Source organism: Geotrypetes seraphini, chromosome 8 (assembly GCF_902459505.1).
Source record: "Geotrypetes seraphini chromosome 8, aGeoSer1.1, whole genome shotgun sequence".
Taxonomy (NCBI): domain Eukaryota; kingdom Metazoa; phylum Chordata; class Amphibia; order Gymnophiona; family Dermophiidae; genus Geotrypetes; species Geotrypetes seraphini.
Genome location: NC_047091.1, coordinates 60,641,151 through 60,656,978, shown reverse-complemented (window position 1 = coordinate 60,656,978; position 15,828 = coordinate 60,641,151). Strand labels below are relative to the sequence as shown.

The following is a 15,828-nucleotide window of genomic DNA, read 5'->3' as shown; positions in this document are numbered from 1 at the left end:
AAGTGGATTCTTGTAAATTATTTTGAAATGCAAATAAATAAATAAAAGATTGTGAGCCTGCCAGGACAGATAGGAAAATACAGTGGAACTTTGGTTTATAAGCATAATTTGTTCCAGAAGCATGCTTGTAAACCAAATTACTCGGATATCAAAGCGAGTTTCCCCATAGGAAGGGAAACTCGCTTGATTCATTCCCACCCACCCCCACAGGCCAGTGGCGCTGCTCTCCCCCCTCCCCCCCCCCCGAGAACTGGCATTGCTCCACCACCACCACCACCACTTGCGAACGCCCCCCCCACCCAAAACGGCATACCCCGCCAGCCCGAACAGAAGCCTTACCCCATCTGGCACCGGCACGCAGCCCCAGGACGTGCCAATGCCTGAAGATCCTTCCGGTTGTCTGGGCCTTGAGCATCTGCGCATGCTCAAGGTCTTCTGGTTCTCGCTCTCTCCAAGATTCTTGGAGATCTCACTCAAGGACCAGGCACAGGAAGGATCTTCATTAACCGGCACGTCTTGTGGGCTGCGTGCTGATGCCAGATAGGGTAAGGCTTCTGTTCGGGCGGGTGGGGGGTGCCGGTTCGCGAGTGGGGGGTGGGGGAAGAGATGCCGGGGGGGGGGGGGGGGTGCTTGCTTGACTCGGTTTGTGAGTCACAATTTGCGAGAATGTTTTGCTCGTCTTGCAAAACACTCGCAAACCGCGTTACTCGCAAACCAAGGTTTGACTGTACTTGAGTACCTGATTACTATTCAATGTATTGTAAACTGCTTTGGGTGAATCGCTTCATAAAAAGGCAGTTAATAAATTCTTCTCTGGTTTTAACTGAAAATGAGAAGTCTATAGGCAATGACTACCTTATTCTTTGCTAGCAGATACTAATACACAAAAGGAAACTGTTGATTTTATTATTGTAACCAGCTCAGCTGGTATCACCTATAATCCTGTATATCAAATAAAATGACACCTGAGCTTGCACACACATTCACAGATATATTTTCTATTGTGATTATTCAACTGGAGGGGCATAATCAAAACACATCAAAGTCCAATTTGGGTGTATAGCACTAGAATATATATATTTTTTGAAAATCGTCTACCTGAAAGTCCAGGCAATTGTTCATCCAGACCGCCAGGATGCCTATCTTTATACCACATTTTCAACCAGAATTTCATCCAAGTCCCAGACGCCCAGAACAAGACCATTTGGATGTGAGAGGGGCCAATCTTATAATGTAGTGGCCACCCAGACTTTCAAGACACTGCTGATACCTTCACAAAAAGGGTGCCAGATAAACATCTGACCAGAACTCCCTTATAGGTTATGGTGAGCCCCCCCCAAACCCACTATACCCACCTGTCTTCAACCCCAATAGACCTTATGGCTGCAGGTGGCACCTATATGGCAGTAGAGTAGGGTTTTGGGGAGATTTTGGTGGGCACACAGATTTTTATGTTCCACCATAAAAGTAGTGGTTAGAGTGGCTTATGGGTCTGGGTCCTCCTATGGTTCACTAGTCCCCCCCCCAGCTATTTAAGACACCTGTGTGCAGCTCTACTAGGCTTTCCTATACTAGGTGTTGTTGATGTTCTGGAGACAGGTATGTACTTTTTTATTCTGATCTTAGTGGGGATGTGAGAGAGTCAGTGAACACTGGGAGGAGAATGTTTTTACTTTGTTTCTGCAGTGGTTATCTGGTCACTTTGGATACCTTTTTGGCATTTATACCTGTTTTCACTTCATCTAACTCACAACATTTACGTTTTGTCCAGGATGTCTAGTAAAACATTCAATTATCCCTGCAGGATGACTAACCCCCTCTTTTACAAAGGCGCGTTAGCCTTTTTAGCACATGCTAAACGCTAACGCATCTATATACCTATAATGGGTGCATTAGCATGCGCTAAAATGCATAGCGTATCTTAGTAAAAGAAGCCCTAAGTCGATCCTGCCCTAACCATTCCCAGATACGCCTCTTTCAGCTCTGGGTGCTCAGCGGCATTCAGAGGCATAAAAAGTCCCGCAGCATGTCCAGAAAGTTGGTTTGATTAATGGCACTTGGACAACCTGTCTTTTAGGTCGTCCAAGTGCCGACTTGGGTGGGTTTTTAGACTTATTTAAGTTTTGATTATGAGCCCCTTATTGTTCAAGTAACAGCAAAGAAAAAAGACCAAACAAAACTAAGGCTAAGTCCTTGTTTTGGTATGAACTCCTGGCCAAAATTCAGTGAATGTAAGTGTGGTTGTGATTTAGCTCATTGGATGCAAATACAGTTACAGAGCTGCCAAATTAACCAGTTCCAAGGAGGGAGACCTTTTGGTCAGCCTTGGTTTTAAACTCACATTCCAAAAGCACCATAATATTTGCTGTTCCTTATTCTACTCATTGAATTAAGTGCCGCAGGGCTCATAATGCATCAAGATGAGGTTGGACTGGCCTAAAATCTTCCTCTTACAACTAGGTTATCTTAGAAGTTCTGTGATCAGCTGTTTCCTTCAGTATTATAAAATGTTAAAATGAGCAAGATTCAGAAGACACTTATGCGGGATTAAAGTAACTCCTGTTAAATTTTTATTATACAAAGAGAAGTAACAAAACTATAAGCAGAAAATCATACCACTGCTCAGTCAAGCCAAAACTTAAGATATATTTTTTCATTGGCATGGTGATAGTTGCTGTGCAGTCTTTTCTTGTGGAGGCCTCCAAGGCACCATGTGGTACACACAAGCAGGACAACGGCAGGGACTGAGCTCAATCCATTCACCTCAGTACTTAAGGCATTTCAAAACTAGTCTTATGAGAGTCATACAACTCCTTGTTCACAAAGACATTTACCCAGCTAGATTTTACTAACTCCTGCAGCAAAGTATTCTGGGATATTTAGTCCTCTTTTACCCAACAAAAAAAGGCTATACTTAGAATCCAAGAATGGGATGGGATAGGATAGGAAGATGATAAACTCAAATGAGACCACACAATGTTATCCCAGGACCATGGACAATAGAAGAAAAAGTGGAAAAAAAACCCCAAACCAATAAAATAACCCCCTTCAAAATACAATATTTATACACAATGTTTTCTCTAATGCGTTGTTTCAGGGAGATCCACAGGCAAGGCCTGCACAACCAGCATCACTAAAATGAAGTTCTATAGTGAAAAAGTGGTTGCATTCCTATTCCAATTCAACTCCCTCCTTAATGAATTTCCTATTCACACACACCAGAACTTCAAAAACATATTCCTCTGGTCTGCCACATAATGCACAGCAGGTCTAATGTAAACACCGTTGTGTTAATCAGACTTAAATATAAAAAGTTAATGAATTAAAATAAAGGCATTTGATGCTTTCTAGCAGCAAGGGAGCAGTTGCAAAGGGCCTAGGAAGGGCTACTTCGGGACACCTCTATCTCTACTCCCAAGAAAGTAGCATTGGAATGAAGTGCTTAGCCTTGGAGAGTGGGAGAAGTTTCATTTGCTTCCTTGTTCTTCTCAACTTTACTGTACTTCAAAGGCCACTTCATCTTTACCATAGGCTCCATCTGCTCCTGGCGGTGACGCTTCATGTGAGCATTCCGGCTCTTTATCTTGTCAAACACTCTGATAAGAAGGGAAGAAAACAAACTTTCAGCTTGTAATCCTGCTCAGTCACAGCAGAACAATGTATTAATCCATTTCACTTGACAATCAAAAAGTTTGAGTGTTTGAACATGGAAGTGTTAACTTTCCAACTTGTTCCAAAGTATTCTTGGAATTCTTCAGCTTTAAAACAAAGATGAACAGTAGGGCTGGCTTGCCTGTTCCCATAACCCTAAGCCAGCTAGGCAAGAATTTACTAAGCTGTGGTAAAATGTGGCATTTTATCGCAGCTTTGTTTACCACAGGAGTCGCTAACCTGCAGTTACAGAATACTGCAACTTGTGATCAACCTCACAAGCTGTTAAGGTTTTTTTCAAGTTTTATTAATACATTTGATAAATCGCCTATTAAAATTACTAAGCGATATACAAAATCCAATAAAGAATAATAAAAAGAGGCTAACATTTAACAAAATGGTTACATATTATACAAACATGAGTCGGGAGGAAAAAAGTTAAAAGTTACAATCTTAAATTTTTGGTAGAAAAACAAAGGAAAAACAAAAGGTAAGGGGTAATTAATCCATAACACTGTTAAGAGCATCTCCAGAAAGTATAAAAGTTTTAAATATTAAAAGCGTCGTTAAATAAATAAGTTTTTAAGAATTTTTTAAATGTTGCGATGTCTTTTTCAGTTCTAATGTATTGTGGTAAGGCATTCCACCATTGGAGTCCCATCACTGTGAACATATCTCATCTTCGTGTTCCAATAATTTTCAGAGAGGGTACTGAAAGCAGATTTTGTCCAGACGAACGAAGTGGACGTTGAGTACTATGTGGGATTAGATATCTAGATATAAATAGAGGTTCGTTAGATGCTAGATAGAGAATGACACGGTGGCGGTTTACCCGCGGCCACCGCATTTTAACCGCGGGTCACCCGCCGAAAACTGGGAAGAAAACTAGCAGTCGCTGCGGCGACGGGGACAAGGCCATTCACCGCCCGTGGGGCGGTGAATGGTCTTGTCCCCGCAGTGAGGCATGAAGGATCGCGCGGTCCCCGCAGCTCACACCCGCCTGCCCAATCGATTCTAGTGTTTAGCCAGCTCTCTCCCTTCTCCTCACCTTAGTTTGTAGATTTTCTTTTTCGGCGACCCGCACGCTATCAGAGAGCCGCGCACCCGCTGCTGCTCAGTGTTCAATCTTCTGCTCTGACGCTACCGGAAACAGGAAGTTGCAGCAGAGCAGAAGATTGAACACTGAGCAGCCGCGCGTGCGCGGCTCTTTGGGAAAGCGTGCAGGTCGCCGAAAAAGAAAACCTATAAACTAAGGTGAGGAGAAGGGAGAGAGCTGGCTAAACACTAGGATCGATTGGGCAGGCAGGTAGTGGCTGCGGGGACCGTGCGATCGCTAGTTTTCCCGGCTCAAATTGGAAGGAGGGAGTGAAAGGGAAAAGGATTCTGGGCCAAGGGGATGAAGTCGGAAAGAAAAACCCACAGCAGGAAAGAAAGGGAAGGACTGGCAGGTGAGCCAGATGCTAGAAGCAGGGGGGGGGGGGGAAGAAAGAGGGAAAAAAGCTAGATGGGGTTGAAAAGAAGAGACACACTGGTATGGAAGAGGAAGATAGGGGAAATCTGGACACAGGAAGGTAACAGAAAGAGGGGAAATTATGTGCATGGGGCATAGGGACAGAGACATAAAGGGGACATGCCATGGGGATGGTATATGGACACAGGGGGGGGGGCAATGACAGATACATAGGGGAGATATTAGAAATGGAGAAAATAGGAGCACAGAAGCGAGATGGTTTGTGGGGATGGGACAGGGACCGAGCTTGCAGGCTCCAGTGGCTTGCACAAATTACATTGTAACGTGCCATGAAAATAAGAGGAAGGAAGGTAGATAGGCCACGCGAGAGGAGCTGAAGGGTAGTAGAAAGGAACAGATGGTAAAGGAGGGAGGGAAGGGTGGTGGTGGAAAGGAATAGAACAGAGATTGAAGGAGGGTGGAGAGGAACAGACCCCCAAGGGAAATGTGGAAGACAGAGTGGGAAGAAGACAGATGCCAGACTATGCGGGAGCGGAGGGAAGAAGATGGGTGCTAGACCAATTGGGGGGGGGGGGGTTAAGGGAGAGGCACAGTAACAGCAAATGGAAGACGCAGAGAGAAGACACACAGTGGATGGAAGGAATTCAATGAGAAGATGTGGAAAGCAGAAACCAGACAACAAAGGTAGAAAAAAAAATTATATTTATTTATTTATTTTTTGCTTTAGGATAAAATAGTATATTAGTTGTGTTGATAAAAATTTATAAACAAAGCCCTGCCAGCTGAACATCTCTTTCTCTAGTTCAGCAGCAGGAACTTTGATTTATAAGAAAGGAATAAGCTAAATATTACAGTACTAAGGCTTATATGGATGCAGCGGGGACGGTGACGGGGCGGTGAATGGGATGGCAGTGGCGGTGACGGGGCGGTGAAAGGGATGGCAGTGACAGTGACGGGGCGGTGAAGGGAACGGCGGTGACGGGGCGGTGCAGTGGATGGTGGGCCGGTGACGGGGACAGATTTTTTCCCCGTGTCATTCTCTAATGCTAGAGTTTTGAATATGAGCAGCAAAGTGGTTCACAATACACAGTCCGAGAGCATCGAGCTGGTAATATGGTCCAGTGCTACCGGGGAGACTTCTTAAAGGGTTAGGAACTTCCTACAGCTGGAAAGAGGGGGGGTCACACGATGTCAGCGTTCTACTCAGCAGCAAGAAAGAAGAGCTCTGTGAAGGACCTGAATAATCAGCTACATATCTCTTAAAATGGGGGTTGCCAGAGCATCAATTGATCACACCTGACAACTGGCACAAGTGCAGAGAAAGCAGGTGTTATCCAGGGACACCAGGTAGACATTTTCACATGTGGGTGAAGTCATCCATGGAGCCCGGTACGGACAGCATTGAAAGTGAACTGTCACTTTAAGTTTTAAGAAACTTTTGTGACTGCTCACACCGTGCATGCATGAGTACATTCCCGCCCGACATAGGCTCATGGTACCCCAGTTTTGTAAGCAAGCTAAGAAGCCAATCAGGGGAGGTGGGAGGGATGTAAGACTATCTGCCTGCTGTCCCTGGATAACACCTGTTATGGTAAATAACTGTGCTTTATCCTAGGACAGAGGTGTCAAATGCCCTCCTTGAGGGCCACAATCAGGTCGGGTTTTCAGGATTTCCCCAATGAATATTCATGAGATCCATTAGCAAACAATGAAAGCAGTGCATGCAAATAGATCCCAGACAACTGGAGGTGGCTTGAGTGGATGTTAGGAACTGAAAAATCCTTTCATAATCCTGGAAACAAGAGGATGAGAGGCCAGAGATTTATTATTGACAGGAACATGGAAAGCACTAATAGCACTGAGGTGAACTCTGACTGAAGTGGTTTTTAGCCCAGAATTGGAAAGATAGAGAAGATAATCCAATACTGAGGCTAGAGAAGAGGTAGCATTGTATTGAAACATGAACACTTCTGCTGGTAACATTGCTAAGTAGAAGGTTTTCTAGAAGCAGCAATAATGGTGCATCAGAAAGATTAGGATCTGCTGAAGTCGGGCCCAGAAGTACAAAGCTGTGAGGTGTAACAATTTCTGATTGGGATGTAAAAGAGACTCTTGACTCTGAGTGAGCAGAGATGGGAAGATTTGCAAGGGAATTGGATCCCTGACACTGAAATTTGTTGTGAGCAATCGCCCAGTTCCAGATGTACTCGGCTTCTTGACACAGAAGGAAAACACCCATTCCTCCTTGCTTGTTGATGTAATATATCACTACTTGATTGTCTGTGTGAACCAGGAGGACTTGATTGGATAGGTTTCTCTGAAAGGTTTGGAGAGCATATCGAATTGCTCTGAGTTCTAACAGGTACATGTGGAAAGATTTTTCTTGAACAGACCCACCGACCTTGTGTGCGAAGGCCGTCCAGGTGAGCTCCCCAAGCATACATGGACACGTCTGTGGTGAGTACCTTTTGGTGTGGAGGAATGTGAAACAGAAGATCTCTGAAAGATTGTTCAGGTCCATTAACCTCTGAAAAAACTGCCAAAGAGAAGAGGTGACTGTAATCTTTTGAGAGAAGGGGTTGAGAGTCTGAGACCATTGAGATGCTAGGATCCACTGAACTGGTCTGAGGTCCAGTCTTACCAGAGGGGTAAATTGGACTGTGGATGCCGAGTGCCCCAGGAACTGCATCATCTGCCTGGCTGAAATAGTTTGTGGACGAGAAACCTGCTTGCAAAGATGGATTAACGCATTTTGTCTTTGTTGAGGAAGGAAAGCCCATAGTTGAACAGTATTGAGAAGGGCTCCTATAAATTACACTTTGGGAGGACTGAAGTTGAGACTTTGTAAAGTTGACTCTGAACCCTAGATGATTAAGAAATGTGATAGTAAATTGTGTTGTAGCAAGCACTAGAGAATGACACGAGGAAAAAATTTGTCCCCGTCTCCGCAAGCTCAGTCCCTACCCTGTCCCCGCAAACCATCTAATCCCATCTGCACAAGCCTTGAATAGTTATGATTTTATATTGAACTTATTTTATTAAAGTATAAAAAGAAGCAATATTATGTACAATGGTCATTTTATAAACACAAATAATACATAGCAAGCATCAACAAAACCCCTGTCTCCCCTACCCTTCACAAATATCCCCTCCACTACCAAGAAAACTTAATAAGCCAAATTATTACAGAATGCTACACAGAAAAATTATGCTAACAGAATACCGCAGTCACACATGGCAAGAATAGTGTTAGGGGAGTGCAACTAGGGCAACTTCCTCCTGGTCAGAGAGAATCCTAAACTAGCTGGAAACTAAAGAAGCATGGTCTGGGCTTTGCAGTCCCCAGTTATGTCTAACACCAGCTCTAGCAGGATACATATTTCAAATCTGATATATTCTAATCACAAAATAGAAAACTTTTTTCTACCTTTTGTTGTTTGGTCATTTTATTCTTCATCATCACATTGGTCTTAGGCTCTGGTTTCTATTTCCATCTGTCTACTCTTAACTCACTTGCCAGAGACTCCTGACCATTTGACATGTCTTCTTTCTCCATGCTCACCATTCATCTTCCACCTTTGTGTATGATTTTCCCCCATGTTCAGCAAGTATCTCCCTTCTCTGTCTCCTATATTTCCCCTGTGCCCGTCTCCCTGCCTTCATCATCTCACCATTCTATGATCCCAATCTCCTGTGTACAGTATCACTTCTCTATAACTCTATGCTCTACCTGTCCAGCATCTTCTGCATTCTTATTCTCCCCCATGTCTAGCCGTCTTTTCTCTGTGTCCATATATCCTTCCATGTCAAGCATTACACTTCTATGTCCATATACCACTCCCATGCAGATGCAGTATTCCCCTTTTTGTCCCTGTTCCTATGCTCCCATCCATGCCCACCATCTCCCTTCTTTTTGTATATCTCCCTGTGTCCAACTTCTCCCCTCTCTTGCTCCCTTACAACAATGTGTCTCACTCTTTCCTCCCTCCCTCCGTTATGTTCAATATTTTACTCACTCTTCCTTCATCCCCTTGGTTCAGCATTTCTCTTTCTCTTTCCTTCTCTCTTTTCCTCCCTTCAGGTCCTGCACCTCTCTCCCTTTCCTCTAGCCCCCTTCCCATGGGTCCAACACCTCTATTCCTTCTCCTTCCCTTCAGTGCCCAGGTGTGGGTCTGGCACCTCTCTCTTCCCTCCAGCTCCACTACACCCACAAGGGCCCAGCACCTGTTTCCTTTCCCCCAATCCCCACACTAGATCCAGCAACTGTTTCCCCTTCAGCTCCAGCCGGTCCACATCCAGCAGCCCAAGCAACTCCCTCCCCACTTCGCAGATACAGCAGCAGCCCCCCCCCCCCCCTCATGAGTCCAGCAGCCCCCTCCTTCCCTCCCTTCCGATGGTGGGCAGCAAAAAAACAAAACCAACCTGCGAGTATGACTCTCCTGGGTCAGCCCCTTTGTCCCTCTCGGGGCAGGCTTACCATCCTGTTGGAAGATTACTGCACGCAAGGCTGCTACATCTGGAACCTTCTTGTTGCCATGTCCCTCCTTCTGATGTAACTAGCCATGGGTAACAGTCACAGTGTCATTCTCTAGCAAGTCCTCTGGCGATGAAGCAGCTTTTATCAGCCAATCATCTGGATACAGAAAGACTTTCAATCCTTGAGTACTTATTGCTGCTAAAACCATTAGGCATTTCATAAACACTCTTGGAGAGAATGCCAGGATGAATGGATATACAGTATGTGTGTAAGCCTCTTTGAGATCTAGACAACATAGCCATTCATTTTGTTCTAGAAGGAGGTATGGAGTTCCCAGGGATAGCATGCAAAACTTCTCTTTGACTAGATATTTGTTTAAGTTTTGGAGGTCGAGACCTCCCATCTTCTTTGGAATTAGAAAATACCTGGAGTAGAACCCCTGATTTTTCTGAGAAGGAGGAACTACCTCTATGGCATTTAATTGAAGCAAAGCTTTGATTTCCTGAAGAAGAAGGGATGTCTGCTGTGCTGTGAAAGAGGACTCTCTTGGAGGGTGACTTGGAGGTAGTGTTTCAAAATGGAGTGAGTAACTCTCTGAGATGACTTTGAGGACCCAAGTGTCCATTGTAATGAGAGCCCAACGTTGATGACAGTACTGTAGTTGACCTCCGATATGTAGGGGTAGAGGCTGGGTAGGTGGTAAAATGGCCATGCTCCCTAAAAGCACATCAAAAAGACTTTTCTGGTTTCTGATGGGCAGACAACTGAGATTTTTGAGGTCATTGCTGCTTTTGCCTCTTCTATGGTGGTGGTTTGGATGAAGAGGACGTTGGAGGGTGTCTCCTCTTATAAGAGTAGGCAGCTGGTCTTGGAGCTGACTTAGTTGGTTGAGATTTGCTCTCTGACCTGTTCAAAGAGCTCCAGCTTTGCTCATGCTGAGTAAGTTGCTGGGTGGCTGCCTCTACCCTATCCCCAAAAAGCTCTTTTCTGAGACATAGAATGTTGGTTAAACGATCCTGCAAATTAATGTCCATGTCTGAAACTCGTAACCAAGCCAGATGCCTCATAGCTATGGACATGGGAGATGCCCTGGATGACATCTCAAACGCATCAAACACCATCCGAGCCATATACTTCTTAGTTTGGAGAAGGCTGTTAGTTGTTTGTTGAAACTCCTCTAGATGTTCCAGAGGGAAATATTGCTCAAAGTCAGCTAGCTTTTTGACAAGATGATTAAAGTAAAAGGACATATAGAAGTTATAATTCAATACCCTATTGGCCAACATTGAATTTTGGTAGAGGTGGCATCCAAATTTGTCCATTGTGTGACCCTCACACCCCGGTGGTGCAAATGCATAGACTCAGATTCTAGATCATTTTTTGAGGGTCGACTCCACCAGCAGCGATTAGTGTTGAAGCTGCGGCTTATCAAATCCCAGGCAGGAAATGATTCTATAAAGAAAATCAATTTTCCTGGGCACAGTGACTGAAAGAGGATTTTCCCAATTTCGAAAGAGGGCCTTCTTAAGCAGATTATGCTAAGGGCAACTTTAGTAGCTCCTTCGGTGGTTCATCATAATCTAAGGCACCTAAAAGCTCTGTCTTAGGCTCAGTGTCAGACAGGTAGAGCCTTTCCCAATTGTCTAATGTATTTTGTGAAAGACAGTCCTTCAGGAGGAGACCTCCGTCTTGGGGGAGGATGTCAGCCTAGCATTGCTAGCAATCAGCATTTTCGGTTGCCCTAACCAATGTCAGCAAAGGCCTATGGGAGATAAGAACATAAGAAGTTGCCTCCACTGGGTCAGACCAGAGGTCCATCGCACCCAGCGGTCTGCTCCCGCGGCGGCCCATCAGGTCTGTGACCTGTGAAGTGGTTTCTGACCATTTCTATAACCTACCTCTAGTTCTATCTGTACCCCTCAATCCCCCTATCCTTTAGGAACCTATCCAAACCTTCCTTGAACCTATCCATGTCTGACCTTGGGGAATGTCAATGCTAGCTTAAATTAAATCGGTGTTTAAAAGGTAACAAACGAACTTGCAGCGAAGAGGTGTTAAGAAGATGTGTTAATGTCTGGTGCTTAAGATGGACAGCTTAAGATGTACAATGGGTCCAGGTGCACAGATATTGTCAGAGGCATGCTGGAAATTACATTTGACTCCAGTCTGTAAAGGACAGGTCCTCCCTCTATTCTTCTCCAGTCTAGCACACCTCACTCACCTTCCTGATCAGTGAAACTAACCATTGTTTCAAACAGTTTATAAAGGATAGGGATATTTAACTTCAATAAATTCTGTTGAAGTTCAATAGATTCTATCTGTTATAAAAAGTCCCCTCTCAACATCAACCCCCCTTCTCTCTCTGGAACCCGAAGCTTGGAACATCACCCTCCCCACCTCCCTTTCTCTTTCTCTCTTTCTTTGTCTTCACAACACCTGTTCAGGAAGCTGTTTTTCTCTCTCATTCACAAGAGCACAGAAGAAGTCTGTATTTGTAAATGCTTAACTGTAACTTTTATGAATCTTGCTTTCTGTATTTTTATATTATATTCTTTTTGCAATCACTTCTGGCTGTGCTTGTCAGTGATTTTACTTCCTAATGAAACTTCTATGAAGGCATTGAACCCAGGACCTGGAGTTTGTAAGGGCGCCTCACATATCACCTCCATCCTTACATTTAGGGGGCTCCTCCATCCTTACAGAGGAGATGAAGAAGCCAATGGTATACCATGATTCTGGTGCAGATAGAGCAGGTTCATACGCGGAATGAGAGTGGTGACGTGAAAGGTCAGAGTCTGCCACAGGCACTCCAGGTGACTCTCTATAGAAAGAAGAGTGATGAGAATGGTGAGAATGACGAGACAATGGTCCTCGATGTCCCCAGTACCGATCCAATGAAGATGAAAAAGAGGATCAACGAGAAGCTCTCTTATCCCTAGAAACATGGGAACGATGCGATGTTGATTGACATCCACAGTGTCTAGTTGATGAAGCACATCGATGTATCAAAGAACATCGGAGTCTCAATGCAGAATGATGATGCTTCGATGAGGAGCGTCATTGTGAAGTTGAAGGTCGATGCTGTGATGGTGAACATCGCTGTCTACTAGGGGATCGATGCAAAGTAGACTGACGTTTTGATGGAGATTTTGATTCGGTACCCTGGGGCCTCAAGGTGCTATGCTTAGGCTGGGCCGGTACAGAGGGAGTCAATGTTAATAGCAGTGTTGCATGCAACTTAAACATGTCACCGATCTCCCTCTGAAAGAACTCATTAAGTTGCTCTTTGAAGAGCTGCACCAGTACCCTTGGCTCAAGCGCTTGAAAAATCAGCGCACAGTGGGATCCTTCCCCATATCTGGGACTCCACATTGATCCGGATCCTGGAGATCCACCAAGTTCGCCATATCTGCGACCGCTGCAGTGCCTCCCGGCGAAAGAAGAGGTATGGAAAGGGTATCAGGCACAACCATGGGAACAGCAGTCTTATCTACCGGAACCCCTGAAGGAAGGCAAGTGAAAAGACCCTGGTCAAGAGGAGCAGGGGTCCCTGAGATTGGCACAGAAGCGGTGGAAGGGAAACAGGCATAGACTTTTAAACTAAGTAAGCCTGATAAAGCATATTCACAAATTCCGGGGAAAACCCATGCTCCACGGTAGAAGCCAAACTCTTTTGGACTGTTTGGAGGATTTGAAAGGTTTTTTGCCAGAGATGCGCTTACATTTCACTGAAACGTCGCCAACGCACTCCCCAGGGTCCCCAAATGCCATTTCCATGGGAATCGGGGAAGAAAGCACTAAAAGACCCTCCTTGTATTGTATTGTATGTATTGTATTGTTTTATACATTTTTGTATTTGAGAAACTTCAATAAAATGTTGTTACAAAAAAAAGAAGACTCTCCTTGACCACTTCCCAATGTTAGCAGCAGCGTCTACTGTCTATATACTAAGACAAGAGTTTTTGAAAACATGTGTTGATTTAGACAAAAATCAACATGGCTTTGCTTTGTTCGCCAAATGTTAATTTAGTCATTTTAAAATCTCTTCATTTGATCACCCACAGCATTGTATCAGCGCCTTGGACATTGGCACACTAGTGGATTTATTGTTTAGTGTTTTGAAGACTCACCAAGTACGTGCTGTTTCACCACTAATATGCCATTTCTTGATGTTTTTACCCTTCATTTGACCTATATGCCATACTCTATTACATTTATCATGTATTTTTTATGCGCTTTTTCATCACTTTTTTGGGGACAGATGCTATTTTCTTTGATATATTCATGTTTTTTTATGGTTTCTCTCTGCATATAACTTGATCAATGTAGAATGCCTTATATACATTTTTTATGTGATGTGTTATTACATTTGTTTTTTAAGAAATTATTTATGTTCCATTTGATTACGTTTGCTTTTATAAGTTAGGTTTTTAAAATATGTGCTCTGTTTTAAATACTATATATATAACTATGCGTTCGCTATTTTATGAGTGATTTATTCTGTATATTATGTATTTGTAGAGTTGATATGATGCATTATTGTTATGGATTTGTACAATGTTTTGATACATTTTGGTTCATTCATTGTTATTTCATTTTCTTTATTGATGTTTATAGTGGTCATGCATGTGTTTCATTGCACTATTAACTTATACATGTCTATATTTGCCCTGAAGCAGGCCATTTTGGCCAAAATATGTACATGTCGAGTCATTGGGACATTTATGAAATAGATTGAATCCACCAGTCTATATAGGACATTTCCACTCCTTGTTTTGCATTTGGTTCTCCTGTTTTATGCTCTTCTATTTTGTAAGTCCCACTTTCCACCATCCCCTCTCATCCAAATGCTTCTTTGGGGCAGAACAGATACAGGAGCAGGGCATACATTAGAAGAATGGGACAGGCATGCCCCTTAATGTAGCCTCTGTTCTAGTGTTAACTGGTATTTCATGTCAATAAGGCACCCATAACAAAATAACTTCAGTAGATGACCAGCAAGCATAAGGAATGGGAATCCAATACCTCTCACATTCTTTGCATGCGAATCCTTGGTGAGTGCCACTCCCTCCAGGGCTCCCTGGTGTTTCTTTCCCCATGCCAGGAACCCGCTGGATCTCTTTTCCAGATCTGGCCTTCTTCATTTTCACTTTCATGTCCTGAGCCTCCTGATGGCTTCTCCTGATATCTGCAGTCTACACATAGATATTAAAATGCCTATTAAAATGTGACTAGGTATAATGGTCTAATTATTTAGGTCATCCACCTATCCAGGACAAAACATAGAGTATGACATCTCAAGGCTTTAAAATTAAATAAAATCCAAGGAAGTCAATATAAACAATTTCTACCATAGCAACATTAAAGTCCTATTTTGCATAGAACATCTAAATAGGAACTGGGATGACCAAATCTGAACTTTGAAAATTCCCGAAGAATTTTATAAAATGTTCTGCTGTATGCAGAGTTCTTCGTGAAATATATATAAGGTCGCTGGTAAATACAATGGAAAATTAGATTCTTACCTTTGATAATCTTCTTTCTGGTAGTCCCTGGAGGATTCTATATGCAAGGTTTAACCAGGACTACGGCAGAACGAGACTTAGGAGTAATCATCAGTGCTGACATGAAAGCAGCCACTCAAGTGGAGAAGGCTTCATCTAAAGCACGGCAGATGATAGGTTGTATTAAGAGAAGCTTCTTCAACAGGAAACCTGAAGTCATGATGCCATTGTACAGAGCCATGGTGAGACCTCATCTGGAATACTGTGTGCAATTCTGGAGGCCACATTACCGTAAGGATGTGCTCAGAATTGAATCAGTTCAGCGGATGGCCACCATGAGGGTCTCGGGGCTAAAGGGTCTCCCGTATGAAGAAAGACTGAGTAAATTGCAGCTCTACACTCTCGAAGAGCGTAGGGAGAGGGGAGACATGATTGAGACATTTAAGTACATCACGGGACGGGTCGAGGTGGAAGATGATATCTTTCTTCTCAAGGGACCCTCGACCACAAGAGGACATCCGCTCAAGCTCAGGGGAGGGAAGTTTCGTGGAGACGCCAGGAAGTACTTCTTCACGGAGAGAGTGATTGAGCAGTGGAACAAGCTTCCAGTGCAGGTGGTCGAGGCACGCAGCATCCCAGACTTCAAGAACAAATGGGATACCTATGTGGGATCCCTACGAGGTCATGCCAAGGGATAGAGTCACTAGGACTTGAATGAGCGGGTC

At 43.8% G+C, this 15,828-nt stretch overlaps 1 protein-coding gene across 5 annotated transcripts in view; it reads right to left on the bottom strand.

Moving 5' to 3' along the window:
• Positions 1–2,553: 2,553 nt before the first annotated feature.
• Positions 2,554–15,828, bottom strand: part of ZNF541 (zinc finger protein 541) — a 220,630-nt gene continuing 207,355 nt past the window's right edge. For 4 of the 5 annotated variants that reach the window (XM_033957312.1, XM_033957315.1, XM_033957313.1 and 1 more), the window contains 2 exons: positions 14,625–14,794; positions 2,554–3,596 (listed from right to left, as the gene is read on the bottom strand). In XM_033957312.1, the coding sequence (XP_033813203.1) occupies positions 3,443–3,596; positions 14,625–14,794 (324 nt within the window). In that variant the 3' untranslated portion in view covers positions 2,554–3,442. Of the gene's footprint in view, positions 3,597–14,624; positions 14,795–15,828 lie in introns of those variants that run through there. The other variant, XR_004540499.1, reaches the window with a different exon arrangement.